Here is a 15,476-nt window from a genome sequence, read left to right as displayed (position 1 = left end):
TTTGTACAAAGAACCCATGGTTGAAACATCATCATGAGAAGAGACCAATCATGAGAAGAGACCAATGGAGAAAGAGGTTGGAAGTTTGTGTTGCCAATAAACCAGAAGAGCGCCCATTTCAAGTTGCAGAGGGTGTATTTGAGGGCCTTTGTCCAATTCTCTTGTTTATTGAAACTATGTGTGATGGTATAGTTCTCCACTTTGTCGTTCTCAATCCTAAAATACAAAATGAGCAAGGTTAAATACATACAATATACTTTCTAATGAATATTGATGAGCACACTTTTTCAAGTTCTCACGAACAAATTTTGCACATACTCAAGGCATTTTTTATGAATATGTGGCATATGAAGCGGACTACATTTATATTAGCAAATGCATAGACTAATAACATCGGTAGTCTTTCCTACCAATGCATCCTTTGGAGATCAACCGAGTAGCTCTCACGGTGGTTTTGATTGCCATCGAAAGTACTCAAACCGATGATCTTGAGGGCGTTCTGAGATATAGAGGAGGCCACCTCCTTAAACTTTCCTTTTAAAAAGTGGACACAAATTAGCCTAAATTCTTAATAATTACACCACCGATACTAATGTGCCTACATCCGATACTAATGGTCGAAGATCGGTAGATTAATGTCGAGTGATGCATCATTCTTGGTAAATATATTTGGTATATTCAAGAACCATTGGGAGTGGTGTCCTTTCGCCCACGGGGGGCGAATCGAGCCACCCCTGCATATTTAGTTGCATATGCACGACGAGAAATTCAGTTGTTGCGGATAGATGAATACGCTGGTCTATGGGGGGCCATTGAGGGAAATTTTAAGAGTTTTACATGGATAAGAAACCATTTGAGTTGGTCTTAATGTTGACAAAAGTAGTGAAAGAACATAGCGAGACAACGGATGGTGATCTCTTCGGCAAACTTTGATGTCTTTGGAATGCATGCAGTTGATCCCACCAAAAGAATTTTAGGATTTCCGCCTTTCATAATAATTGAAGTATGGAAGCATGGGACTGGCGGTGAGAATGCATTCGATCGGACAAAGATGCGAAGGAGGTGGGAATTGAAGGCGATCTCTTTCGTGGTTTACCGACCTTCCTTCCTACCCAAAGCGCTAGTGAATCGCCATACTATAGATCTCCCAGCTGGCGATGGTTCAATTAAATATAACATGAAATCCAGGTTCCAAAGCTAGGGAGAGATGGAGCCACTGGACCTCACCGGGACCATCGATGCATTTCTCCAAGAGAAGGGAGGATGCACTTGCAGGAGCCTTGATTGAAATGACTTTAGTCCTGAGTCTGAAGGAGAAAGGACCGGACTTTGATCTTAAGAACATATGCATGAACCTGTTTGCCTCGATATAATGAAGCAAAAGTAGTGAAAGAACATAGCAAACAACGGATGGTGATTTCTTCTGGCAAACTTTGATCTCTTCATCCTTGTATAGTATTTTAAGAATTTGGTTTAGTAGTTTTTAGGACTTTTATTTTATTAGGATTCGTTTTAAAAGAGATTAGGAGAACCAAATAAATAAAGAATAAAAGAAGGAGAAAGTAGCAAATCTAGGGAGGTCAAACTAATTTATAAAGTTGCCTTTTTTTTAGGAGTGTATGAGAATGCACGGTTTGAAAAATAGAGTGATATGGTGAGGAGAGAGGTAAGGTGGGAGCTTTTATATATATATATAGATAGATAGATATAGATAGATAGATGTGAATCTTTCACCACCAAGACCTTCTGATACGGAGCTGCCAGCATAAATTTCCTCATACGTGCGTTTGTCACCCAAACATTTTCCTGGAGAACACAACGGGTGTCTGTTGCAAGGGAGATTTTGGAAAGATTTTGAAGTGGTATAAGGGTATAGCGGATCACTTTGAGGGAAGCAATCTCTACAATTTTCACATTGAGTCCATATAAGATCGCTACCCGGTGTCTAGCATCAAGTAAGTATTCTTGTAGTGTATTTGGGGTTGCTCGAAGGTACCGAGGCCTACAATAGCGATGAAGTAGGGGTTCTTAACGGTCACTGGTGGACTAATCCATTTTGGCTCTATAGTCTCCGATCGATTAGTCGAGCTACGTTCAAAGACTGAAGCGATATGACTAACATAATCATTTGTTTGGTTGTAAAGCCTCTCAAGTCTTTGTTAAAGGGTGAGATTACCTGGATAATCCGGTGAATCACTGAATGATCCTAATGCTGAAGCCATTTTGCTCTGCAACCACCAAATGTAATAACAGCGAGGTTGAAAGAAAGAGGCATTGACAGATAGAATACATGCATGTTTACTACCATATATGTCTTCTGAAGGTTGAAGACTAATGGGATTTAGTTGTAGGCGAGATTATGTACAGTGCACTTTATAGACCATGTACTCTATTCTGTGTTGAACAAAAAGGGAATCCAACCGTTTCAATATCTATCAGAACCAAAATTATGTTGTCATTAACACTTTTTGCTAAATGAAGAATCAAATCTTTCAAAAGGTGCCACCGGAATAAATATCAGTTAATGCATATGTGAAAGGAACTATAATTTTGTCACATGAGCGGCAACTAGTTTAGGCAGTCTGCCCTTGCGTAGGAGAGTTCCCGTAGGTAGTCTTCTAAAAAAATCAGCCACACGCTAAGGATTAAGTCATCACATTCATCAATGTGATTGATGGTAAAGATGTGCCCTTGCCAGGCAAACTGTGACACTTAAGTTATTGGGTGTGTGGACCGAACTGTGATTTGAAGCTAAACCACAATTAATAAAGTAAACTCTCAGCCCTGGGAGGCTTTTTGAGTTAGAACCCCACACCATCCATAGATGGGGTCAATATTGGGCTTGGGTGAGAGTACACCCAACATAAGTCATAACTCTTAAAAACGTGCTCTGTTAGGGAAATGAGAGGCTGAAATTGCGCGGCTGATATTTCCGACTCTGGACAGTCTTTGAGTTCTAATGTCTTGACTCTGGAGGGCTGTTAAATGTGGCAGGGACTGGGGCAGAGATGTTAGCATCGGTAATCCCTCAATCATTAGCTATGTTACCGCTCTGAGCTGTTCTAATCCCTCTGGAAGAGAATCCAACTATCCACAACGCTTGTTGTACAGCCACGTTAGTGCTGTGAGACATTTTATTCCCACAGGTAGACTTATCAGTTCTTCGCAGTCCTTGATCACCAAAGTACGTACAGAAGTAAGGTTTCGCAGCAATTGCATTAGAAAAGCATCTAATGAATTTCCGCAAATTTCAAGCAAATGAAGATGAGGGAGGCTACCAAACTCAGTGTATCCTCATTGCATGATCTTAGTATGAATAGCTTGCCTGCATGTATGTTAAGACAACATCATTGGGAGTTTGGGACAGATCATAGTTTGAGTTAACAACTAACAATAATTTCTGAAAAAAAAAAGTATAAAATAGCATAAGTAATGCATGCCTTATAAGATTTGAGAAGTGTTGGATTAAGCGTTAGCACATTGCAAGGGCTAAGTCTTCACACTTAACCCTAACAGATACAAAGGTCCTGAAGAAATACACCAGCCCAAAATCCTATGCAAGTCCTTCAGCATTAGGAGGGCAATAGGGCTGTGTACTTTTCTGTGGTCCATCTTGGAAAGGAGCTGTGTACTTCTCTGTAGTTCGTCTTGGAAAGCACATAAATTTGGAGGATGGTGCGGACTAAATTCTCAAAACCATTCTCCTTGACTAACGGACAACCCTCGCATTGAAAGCCTTACAGCCGGCTAAAGTGGCGGATGGTTCTTGTCAAGGGGCAGGAGCGACAGCTGAAATAGAGGCGGAACCCAGCTGGCCCGCAGGAGATTCACCTCAACCGTCATGTTCCTTGGGTCAGGAGTAGGCCTTCAATCACGACGTTGGAATCCTAAAGTTTGGTCTCCTGGCTGCTCACCTGCACCTAAGCTGCCTTGTGCAGGTCCTCGGCTTCATGGAGTTTGAACTTCAAGGACGACACCTCCTCCCTCAAACTGATGCCGTCAACCTCAAAACCGTCCCTCTCCTTCTTCAACCAGTCCTTCTCATGGGTGAGGTTCCCCCACTCGTTTATCCTGACATTCCTCGCCTCCATGAACTAATTCCTCAAGGCATCAATATTATTGACCTTGTTTTATAAGCTTTAGTTGGTTCTCCCAAGTCCTGAGTACCACTACCACCTCTAAACGGCCGACTTTACCCCCAGCTCTCCTCATAGGCACCCTTGACCTCACGGAGTTCAAACCTCGCCAAGCCAGTGCCCGTTAACTCACTCTCCTTTCTCTGCACTTTGTTCTTGAGATCCAATATCTCCTGAGTCCAAAAGCCGGAGTCTCACTCCAGACCTCAAGATTCCAGAAAAGCTTGCCAGTAGTGAAAGAGAGGCCGACCTATATACGAGAAGAAAAGAAGAAGGTCAATTGAGTACACAAAACCCAAGGAGTCCAAAAGACGAGGCTTACCCATAACAGGTTCTTCCCTGTAACCCTTCAGACTGCTTGGGTATCGGAGGGGTGTTACTTCTTCTTTCCTTGATGATTCTTGGATCGAACAATTCTTTATTCTTCAATCTGAATAAGTAAAGGGAGCACGTTGACGAAGTTGTGAATCAACGAGATGTCAACTTCACAAGTTTCTTCCTTGTTTCCAACATGAGACAACAGTTATCGGCTATCTGCAGCACCAACATAGTAAGTGGATAATACAACCCAGTTAGTGTTTACGATTTCCAGTGTTGGTTAGGAGAAGAAAATAGATGAGATAAGACTACCCGAACAAACTTCTTTTCCAAATGGTGGCCTTTCCCAGCTGGATCAATCATGTCCGCGCTGTCTCTCAATCAATCAAACTTGTAAGGCCCTGAGATATCACAGAAGAGATCCCACTTCAAAGTAAAAACATTGTGCAGCATGCGCGAGGAAGCATCAAGTAAGGAATATTTGGTAGAATCCATAGACGACAACTCCATGATCGCAAGATTAGATAGATACTGGTTTGGCTTCAGGTGCCATTTTCTCTGGCATCTCATAATTAAACACCTACAGACTTTTCCTTTGAAGAGTTAGAAAAAAGTTACATATTAGCATTTTATGTACAAATAATTCGGATAGTAACTTATTGAGCAGAAAAAGAAGAGTTCCTAGGGAATTTTTTGAAGTCCGTTTTTTTGATAAATATCATGGAAACGTGACAATGCATACCTTCTCATGATGAAAACAGAGAAACTAAGAAAGAGTTGTATCAGACCCAGAGATGGAGAGATATACAGAACCTGTCATGAAAAGAGAAACCAATTAAGACCAGTACAGTCATCCAAGTTGTTTTATGAGCACATTTAGGTTTACCCATTTAAGAAAATGCAGATAACATGAGACAAAATGAAAAGATATGCGAAGTAGCAGAGTACAGTTGATTTAGTCTCACTCACCAGGGAATCAATATGAGAAAAAGAATTATCAACTCTTTGAAATCCCGTGCCAGTCTTTTTCCTTCAGTCTATGAGTAAAATTCTTGTACCTCGTACATTCATGGGCTTGAAAGTATTACTTGGGAAAAGTTAACCTGTCTGATCATACTTTTTCTACAAAACCATCTTGCTCAACCTGAAACAATGTCAGTGAGTTACAGAAGTTGCCAATGTTGATTCATCTCATACAGATATACAAAAACGTATGTCATTTAAATGGGCGGTATCTGTCTGAGGTGAATATCTTTGTAAACATTCATTATTTAATTATCTAATTGCTTAAAACCATCTTGCTCGCCTGGAACGAACCTTAATGTGAAGGTGAGGACCGCATTTTGTACTCGCATCTGATAAATGAAAACTGTCACTATGCCGTCGAGGAACTCTCGAGGTCACAATTCACATATAATATGGAGCAATTTCGTTTTTTGACAATTCTAACAGTTCAAGAGTTGATGATCCATTTAGGCAACTCATCCAACAATGTCGAGTTGGCGGCCTTGGTTAGTGAAACCTACTCCTTCAGAAAATTGGCAAACCATCGGAATTGAGTATCTGCAGAAACAATGCATGAGTATGTTACAGAACTTGCAATCTTGATTCAACATTTCAACCATACAGCTAAACAAATATACATAAATAGATGCTAATGAATTTACCTCATTTATTCCGAATCGAACTGCTCCTTGTTCCCCTAAACTATGAACCAATATTTAGTTTCAAGTGAAATGGTATAAATCAGAATATGGAACTCGCATGTTTGTTGCTTTCACTGAAATTCCTCTTTCCAGCTTTGTTGGAAGTGCCGTCTTGGTGATGAGGCAGATAATGATGTGATCTAATCGGCAGAATCTTTGATCAATTGATCCAACATCATTAGCATAGATAGAACACTAAATTACAATTAGGAGAAACAGGGATAAAACCTTAAGCTTTAACACCTTTTCATTAATCCAAAAACAACCAACCTTCTAATCTATTACAAGCCTTTATTTATAACCTAGGGTTTGCTTGACAACAAAGCAAACCAATATACCAATGACAAGTGGACCAACATAATAAAAATAATAATAACAATAAAATAAGACTTGGGCTTGAACTTGGACAGGTCTGCCACATCATTTACATCAGATAAATGCTGAATATTTGAGTATAATGGTGATTTTTGTTGTATATGGATTTCATAGTGAAAAGAATTAAACAATATCAGTGTCAGTCTACCTCATTTGGGTCAGTGTAAATATCTACTACTTAGGAGGAAGAAGAAAAATTGGAAGTAGAAGATACCAGAGAATAGTTGATTCAATCTTACTCACCAAGTCACCAGCGGATCAATCAGAAGTGTTATATATTCACCCAGTCTGGGAGTCCTACTTGCATTATTGCCTATGCAGTTCAGATTTCAGAATGACAAACACTGACTTCAAAAGTTTGAAGCGGCAGATAGGTTTTGCAATCATTCTAGTAAAACTGTCAGGTTCTCGCAATCCTAAAATTCTAGCCTTACAAGTGTATGCAAAACCCCAAGCTAAACTACACCGCTGGTATCTCCAACTCCGGACAGTCTTTGAGTTATGAATTTATGATGTCTTGATGGCTGTTAAATGTGGCAGAGATTTTTCCTTCAGTAATCCCATGATTGTCAAATCCACGAGAGAGGTGAGCTTTTTGTAATCCCTCTGGAAGGGATTACAACACTCCCCCACGCTTTGTCCGTTGCAATGTTAGTGCTGTGAGATTTTCTATTTTCATGGGTAGACTTTTCGATTCTTGCATGTTTAATGCATTCATGAGAACCTCTTTCCCCTTCTGTTGTTATTTCCGACTTGAGCCTAGGAAGCAATAAGAGAGAAAGTTTGTAACAAAAAAAGGACAAAATTACATAGGGCAGAGTCAAGGTTATTGGAAGTTGCACATATACCTCAGCTCTAATGATAACTTACTCAATGGTAGCATATCTTCTCACTTGTTAGGATCAGACTGAAGGAAAACAAAGAGACTTGGGGAGATTCCAAAAATGAATAGGAGAATCATCTATCTACAACCTGAATTAATAAGAGACAAATATATAAAATCAGTGCAAAATTGTTGAACTACTTTGTACAACAAGTATGGGGCTTGCATTTTTGTTGCTTTCATAAAGATTGCTCATTATCCTCTGTTAAATGTTGATGAGTTCAAACTAGGACACTATCTATAAGATAAGTAGGTTGAGAAGGGAGAAATACTGAAGTAAGTTGTGTATATAGTTATAATTGGTAGTGAAGAATTTGATAGTGGAAACCAAAAAGAAGATGCAAGACTCAAGAGCAGTGAAAAGAGTTAGAGAAACCGAAAGTATGCTACCATCCTCTTTCATGATCTGAACATAGAAACTAAGAAAGATTTGGTTCACAGCCAAAAAACAAATAGATACCAAAACCCTGTGATGAAAAGATAATTTACATAAACTAGTCATCCAGGTCGTTATGTGAACATGCAAGTTTACTCAATTTAAATACATTCAAATAATGTGATAGAAAGTGCAAAGATACACGAAGTAGGAGAAGATAGCATAAAACTAGTTAATTCAGTCTCACTCACCAAGAAAGCAATACGAGGTGAAGAGTTATGGACAGTTGGGAAACCTTGAGTCAATGAGTAACCAATTCAGTGTTTTCACCACCATAACACCCTCTCTAGGCTCCTCTTTTCCTACAAAAACATGAAAAAAAAGTGTGGAGTCTATGTTAAGCGTATTATTGAAGTATGGAACTTGCAAGTTTGCTGTTAAGATTGCCTGTTATCGACTTCAAACCTTAACTGTATGAAATGAAGTTGAGAAAGGAGGAAAATATTGAAATTGTCAACTATTAAGTTTTCAAAATAATGGATTCCTTGTGTATGTAAACTTGTAACATACATTCTCGTGATCAAATCATTGTAGAGGAAAGAGATTAAAACCCTGAAATGAAGTTTGCTGCAGTCTCACTCACCAGGGGATCATTGGGGGCAGTTGTCGAAATATGGAATGTGGGAAATCTTGTGCCAGTCCCGTCCCTTGTCCTTTTCACAGCTCTCATGCAGCTCAGGATGACAGCTTCCGATTTCAAATCTTCCAAGTGCGGATAGGTTTTGCATCCATTCTGGTAAAACTTTAAGGTTTTTGCAATCCACAATGCGTAGCCTTTTGAGTGTAGTGACATGCTGTAGTCCCTCCGGCAAAGATGTCAACTTAGGGGTTGTTTGTTTTTTTTGAATTCAGAGAGCCTCTTAAACTTAAGTTTTAAGCATTCAGAGGCTCAAAACTTGTTTTTGTTTTTAAGCTCTGTAAAGGGAAACGAGGTGCTTTCTTAAGAAACTCAAGAACCCCACCGCTGCTTCAAAATATCATTTTTCCAACTTTGTTAAAAATAGAATTACATATATATATTCTTAAAATAAATGCGAAATAAACCGTTAAAATATATTTGTGAAAGGATATTTTAAACAAATTTATTTAGGGATAATCCATCTTCTCCTCAAATATAATATATATTTTTTGTTTGGGTGTTTAAAATAGATAGCATGAATAAAATTGTCATGGGGCTGATTACATCTAAACTTCTTTAATTGAAAGATACACAAATGAAGGAGAGAGACGAGCTTTTGTAACCCCTTTGGAAAAGAATCCAACGCTCCACACGACTCAATCGACAGGTATGTTAGTGCTGTAAGATTTTCTAATTCCACAGGTAGACTTTTCAGTTCTTGGCAGTTACGGATACACAAATGAAATTGCAGAGAACCCTTTGAAAAGAATTTCTCAGTTTGTAAATAATTCCGTTGGAAAAACTTTTCAGTTCTTGGCGCAACGAATTTGATGAGGGAGGTTTTCCACCAAACTCAATGTAGGAGACAAGTCAGTTGTTGGCCAATCCCCACTGGTATGTGACTGAACATATTTCAATTTGGATTCAGTTTCTGTAGTCTTTTCAGATGGCAAATAGATTCAGGCAATTGTTAGATGGAAGCAATTGTTAGATGGAAGTTTTGTAAAGGTCAAGTAACCTAAGACTTCCCAAGTTGCCTATTGAGAGTGGCAATGTTCCAAGTTTGAGACAGTGACTTAAACTTAGACTGCACAAGTCTTTTAGGCTTCCGATGCTTTCAGGACAGTGACTTAAACTTAAACTTAAACTGCACAAGTCTTTTAGGCTTCCGATGCTTTCTGGTAATGATGAGATACAAGTGCCAGAAAGGTTTAGATCCCTCAAATGTTCCAAGTTGCCCATTGAGAGTGGCCATGCTGTAAGTTTGACTTAAACTTAAACAGTTAAACTGCACAAGTCTTTTAGGCTTCGGATGGTTTTTGATAAGGATGAGATACAAGTGCCAGAAAGGTTTAGATCCCTCAAATGTTCCAAGTTGCCCATTGAGAGTGGCAATGCTGTAAGTTTGCGACAGTCACTTAAACTTAAATTGCACAAATTTTTTAGGCTTCCAATGGTTTCTGGTAAGGATGAGATACAAGTGCCAGAAAGGTAAAGATGCCTCAATTGTTCCAAGTTGCCAACTGTAATTTGGCAGAGTTGAGAATTCGACATTTTGATGTAAATCTAACACGCGCAAATTTTGAAGGCGAGCAAGGGATTCAGGTAAAGTCGCAATACGAGTGTAAGAAAGGTTGAGGTGTCTCAATCGTTCCAAGTTGCCTATTGAGACAGGCAAATAAGTAAGTACATTGTTTCTACTTAGATCTAAGCTTTGCAAGTTTCGTAGGCAACTCAAGGATTTGGGTAATGATCTAATACGAGTACCAGAAAGGTTGAGGTACCTCAGGTGTTTCATATGGCCTATTGAAGCTGGCAGAGTTTTAACATGACCACTTAGATTCAACACTCATAGGCGTTTAAATTGTTGAAAGTTGGATGACGATGGGTTAGACGCTGAATTTTCTGCGAAAGCGAAAAAACGTGCGCCGAGTGGTTTGTAACTCCCATCCCAGTGATACATGTCGTTCATTCTTCATGACAAGGGAAGCCAGATCATGCATGAGGTCATGCATCTTACACACTTTTATAGTACCATACTCATTTTCCTGAATGTCTTGGAAGAAGGACCGTCGCAATAATTCATTGAAAATTTGATCACCACTTTCTTCCAGCTCCATCCTTCCACAAGTTTGAATAAAGTTGTTTGCTATCCATAAGCAAATAAGCTCTTCTCTCTCTATCTCGTAATCTTTTGGAAATATGGAGCAATAGGCAAAGCATTACTTCAAAATTCAAATTAGGGGTGCAAGTGGATATCCAAATATTCGAATCCGATACGAATTCGGATACGGATTCGGATATTGCCATATCCGCATCTGAAAATATCCGATCTGATTTAAAAAATTAATAGTTATTATATATAATTTATTTATTTATTTATTATTGTATAAAATATTATATAAAATCATAAACTAATAATATAAAACTATAATAACGAAATAATAATAATAAATGACAAATATATATATTTATAATAGTTTTTATAGTGGTAAAATGAATTATTCAAAGAAAATAAAATTTCAACTAATATTAATTTTCGGATCGGATATTATCCGATATCCGAAATCGGATTCGAATAAATTTTTTAATATTCTTTGGATTCGGATTCAGATATCGGTATAAATTTTCGGATTCGAATTCGGATGCAGTCATATCCGAATCCGAACCTATCCGTTTGCACCCCTACTTCAAATGTGAAGACAAATGGTTATAACTTACTTTCAAGGTAGGGAATATGGTTTTTTCTCCGTGTTTTCCCAAGTCACATAACTCACTGTCTCTAACAACTTTCCACATTGCCTCTCTTTCAAAGCGTAACAAACCTCCCAGTGCCTTCATAGCAAGAGGCACACCATCACACTTGTGCACAATCTCCTTGCCGACTTCTACTAGATCTGGATTCTCCTCATTTCCTGCACCAAATGTGTGTTGCTTGAACAGAGACAAACAAAAAATTTCAAAAAGAGAATTTAGAGGTATTGTTGGGTTGATTGTACATGTGATAGAATCTGTTATTACTCTTTGGTGACTAAGAGATTCTACTACAGGCTGGAGTCGAGTGGTCACAATAATCGAACTTCCTTTCTCCCCGCATGCTAGTAGGCATTTCACTTTGTTCCAATTCTCTACATCCTCACTCCAGACATCATCCAGCACGAGGAGAAATTTCTTCCCTTTCAACAATTCTCTGAGGTGGTTTTCAATAGGATCTAGATGCTTGAGATCACAGGGTTTGTTCGTTAAAGACTCTATGATCACCTCTGTAATCCGTCTGACACAAAAATAATCAGAAACACACACCCAAATTCTGGTGCCGAAATGGTTTACTACCCTTTCATCTTTATAGACAAATTGAGCAAGTGTAGTCTTTCATATACCACCAGTTCCAAGTATCGGACAAATGGAAAGACTGTTTTGATTACTCAAGTTGTTTAGCAATATCTCCACAATATTCTCTTTTTCGTCGTCTCTTCCATAAACTATTGGTTCATTTAGCGTGGAGCTTGTTTCTTGGATTGGATGACTCGACTCCTCAACTCCCACACCTCTATCCCCAGGGCTTAAATGGAACTTGGATCTTTTATCAGCAATAACATCAAATCTTTCTATGATCTTTTTAATTTTATTCCCCATTTTACAATGAAAAATAATTTGTTTAAGATCAAAACAAGCTGAAATAGAGGCACTAATTGTGATGTCTAAGAACACATTTTCTCAAATGTTCTAAGATCACACAACCTTATCAATGAACAGAAATGAATGAAGAATGAAGAAGATGAATTGAATCATAGTTTTATTGATTGGCGATAGAAATTTACAATCTCTCTCTCTCTCTCTCTCTCTCTCTCTCCTATTTCTAATGATTTTTCTGACAATGAACTCATGAATCCCTTCTTTTGCTCTTCCAGTCTTTATATAGTATCCTGATTTGATTTTGACCCAGTCAATCTTTGACACGTGTCCTTTGTCTTCCTCCTCTTTCCCGCTCAATACCTACAAATGTTTGGAAACAACTACGAAATATACCGAGACATTGACCCTTATGCCAATGTCTCGAGTTTTGAAATATCAGTTATAATATCTCCAGGAACGATATTTGCCCACTACATCGCCCCCTCTCGAAAATTTGAAATTTTGCTCAAAAATTTCAATTTTTCGAGAAGCAGTTATATCAGTTTGGGCCCAAATATCGACCCGGTCCATATTGTTAGACAAAAATTTAAAACAAATCGTTTATCTTTTCCACAACTTCAAGCTTCTCCCATACGCTACATCCCCTCCAGAACGCGATTTTCCTTGCTTCGTTTCTATTGTGTTGCTTTCTTGCCCTCGAATTCTTAGAAAGAAATCTCACTCTTGCAGGTATGCTTGTAATCTCTTGCATCTTGTTAGTTTTGCTAGACTATCCCTTACCATAATTAGTTTATAAGAAATAAAATATGATAGTATAATTATCTCTAGGGTTTTAAAGTCTTATGGAATTTTGAATACCATAAGCTTGTCTACTTTTGTGTTTATACTACTGTAGATAGCACTTCTAGTATGTTTGATAATGTTTCAAAGTTTACATCTTTACTGTCTTAAGATGATTTGTTTAGATATTTCTTTTTGTACTATTTTGCCCATCGGATATATCAACTTGTTAAAAACGTATATCGAAATTTCCGATATGGCAACCTTTATATGGCAATTTCCGATAATAAAAATTGTACCATTGATAATATGCTATATATATTAAATTGACAATACTAAGAATACCTTTGTCCTCCCATCTTTGTTTATAGTCCTTCCAATGGCGAGTGAAGATACCCTATCTAATGATAGCATTAATAGTGAAGAGACCCATTCTGATGATAGACTTCGTAGCCATAATATTGCCTCTAATTCTTCGAGACCATATCGACCCCAAACTTCTTGGGATTTGTCTTATGTTGTAGAAGGGATTCCTTGTCATCATTTTGAAACCACTGCCTCAGAATCTGAGCGCGAAACTGTTGAAGATACAAGTCAATGGAAACATGGACTCAACCCTTTCTTCATCAAAAGACCTAATCTAGCATTAGTTCAGATTGCTTATCAAATTCCCACATCCATTTATCTGCAACACTATGCTGGTACTCGGACCTTGACCAAATGTCAAAGTGGTACCAGACGAGCGATAATTGTTACTATTGGCCAACTTGCCGCTGGATTGAGATTTCCTCTGACCAATTTCGACAGTGAAATGCTAAACCATCTGAATATTTCCCCTGGCCAGGGTATGGGAAATTTCTGGAGGTTAATGCTTATCTGTAATTATTACAATAACCACCTCTCCCTAGAATAAAGTACAAAGCCGATAGAATCAGACTATCCAATATCCTTAGGCACTATAAATTCAGTGAAAAATTTCCTAGATATTTTTACCCCAAAAAACACAACTGTTCAAACATCAAGGGTATCATCCGCAAAAACCGAAAAAGCAACAAAGAATGGACCAAGTACCTTATCATCGTTTTGGGTGACTGGGAAAGTGTTGATACTCCAGCGAAACCCCCTCTGAAACATCAAGTCTTCAATTCTTCAGGTATATCCTCCTTCTAATACAATTTCGATATTTATATATATCGGAATCCCACTCTGACCCCAAACTTTCTGTATCTTTTCAGTACTTCTCCCTCATTTTGAAAAAGCTCATGGGAACTCAGACAGAGTGCTCAAACTTTTAGAAGGAACCGATGAAGAAATCGATGTCAGAACTAGGGCTGATAAAAAAGGGAATCCCCGTCGTACTGTTGCTCTCCCTAACATCAAATATTACCAAGCTCCTTTTAATGTTCTTCAGATTCGGGCTCTTCAAAAAATGGGTCAGTCGCCAATTCCCCCTCAATCTCCTTTAACAAATCCTTTAGACGATCCTTCTTTTCTTGTGTCCTCTTTTGCTTTGCATGAACTACCTCCTAGTCTTCCCCAAAGTTTCTTTGATTACTTAGATAACAATCTTACCATGACTCCTAATCTTTTTCCTCAAATTAAAAAAGAAGTTCTTGATTTTTATGAATATCTGCTGTTACAAAATATATTTGACCAGCATCGTTTATTGTATACAGATATGGCACCTCGATTGTCAGCGAACCAGTGTTAGTCGCCAATTTCCTGATAAAGGAAAACAGAAAGCTGCTGACACTACATTGGCTAAAGCTCTACAGGATAAGCATCCTACCCCACCCTCAGACATTCAGACTTCTTCTAAAGACAAGCATTCTGCTCCTCCTAAAGACGTATCTCGTGCTTCGTCGCAAGATACCCATACTCAATCTAGTTCCAAGAAATGAAAAACTTTGGGGGAGAGTGGGCTTGCTGAAAGACAAACACTCGAATCTATTCCTTCTTCCGATACCAGTGAACTCTTCAAGCCTGTATTTCATCTATGTGATGTAACCTATATTCCCTTAACGCCTCACTGTTGGCCGATAATCCTCCTGAAGACTTAGGTGTGACCCTGTCTTCCAACTGCGTTCTTCCAAAAGATAAGATTGCTATGCGTGCCGTAACTCCTGCAAAGCGCTTAACAACCTTTTGTGATTTCATAGAAAAGGTATTTACATTTTTCTTCCTTAATCAGGTATACGGTGTTTCATCTCCAATTTTTATTGGCTTATCGATTTTCGTTATCTTTCTAGGCTAAAGTAGCTTGTCTTGCCCAGTTTGACTCTCACTATTAGCAAGACCATGATATTGGTCGCTTTAAGAAAACAGTTGCGGCTCAACGGTTGGAGAATGATAAACTGAACCAAGAAATGACTCGCTTGAAACGAGTGAACAGCCAATTGACAAGCGATTTGAAACGGAATGCCGAGACTGCTGAACAGACTTTACAACAAAAGATTGCAGCACATACGGAGATTCTGAAGAAAGTTACCGAAGACTTTGCTATCACAGAAGCAAAGTATAAAGAAGCTTAAGAAGCTGCAGATAATGAATTTAACGATATTGTTGCATCTTTAAACATTCTCGCTAA

General features: G+C 38.4%; 1 protein-coding gene and 1 long non-coding RNA gene across 8 annotated transcripts; both read right to left on the bottom strand.

The window, feature by feature from the left end:
• Window positions 1–1,651: 1,651 nt before the first annotated feature.
• On the bottom strand, window positions 1,652–8,675 carry LOC147524118 (uncharacterized). 7 transcript variants are annotated; one of them, XR_015218596.1, is made up of 11 exons: window positions 8,438–8,675; window positions 8,046–8,156; window positions 7,406–7,507; window positions 6,122–7,294; window positions 5,772–6,017; window positions 5,424–5,598; window positions 5,197–5,267; window positions 4,767–5,047; window positions 4,459–4,670; window positions 3,441–4,386; window positions 1,652–3,325 (listed from the first exon to the last, which is right to left on the bottom strand). It is a non-coding gene; the product is annotated as an uncharacterized LOC147524118 (long non-coding RNA). The 7 variants fall into 7 exon arrangements; XR_015218601.1 differs by lacking the exon at window positions 1,652–3,325 and having other exon boundaries at window positions 3,375–4,386; window positions 6,122–6,314; window positions 6,779–7,294; XR_015218603.1 differs by lacking the exon at window positions 1,652–3,325 and having other exon boundaries at window positions 3,375–4,386; window positions 6,122–6,300; window positions 6,779–7,294.
• Window positions 8,676–9,590: 915 nt separating this feature from the next.
• Window positions 9,591–12,109, bottom strand: LOC147524117 (putative disease resistance protein RGA1). Its single transcript, XM_086573680.1, has 7 exons — window positions 11,854–12,109; window positions 11,495–11,736; window positions 11,251–11,407; window positions 10,397–10,664; window positions 9,952–10,308; window positions 9,811–9,870; window positions 9,591–9,729 (listed from the first exon to the last, which is right to left on the bottom strand). The coding sequence occupies exons 1-7, from the start codon at window positions 12,107–12,109 to the stop codon at window positions 9,591–9,593; spliced, it is 1,479 nt and encodes a 492-aa protein (XP_086429806.1).
• Window positions 12,110–15,476: the final 3,367 nt, after the last annotated feature.

Source organism: Coptis chinensis, chromosome 1 (assembly GCF_015680905.1).
Source record: "Coptis chinensis isolate HL-2020 chromosome 1, ASM1568090v1, whole genome shotgun sequence".
In the NCBI taxonomy this organism is placed as follows: domain Eukaryota; kingdom Viridiplantae; phylum Streptophyta; class Magnoliopsida; order Ranunculales; family Ranunculaceae; genus Coptis; species Coptis chinensis.
Note: the sequence above shows the minus strand (reverse complement) of the source record. Positions and strands in the feature narration are given on the sequence as shown.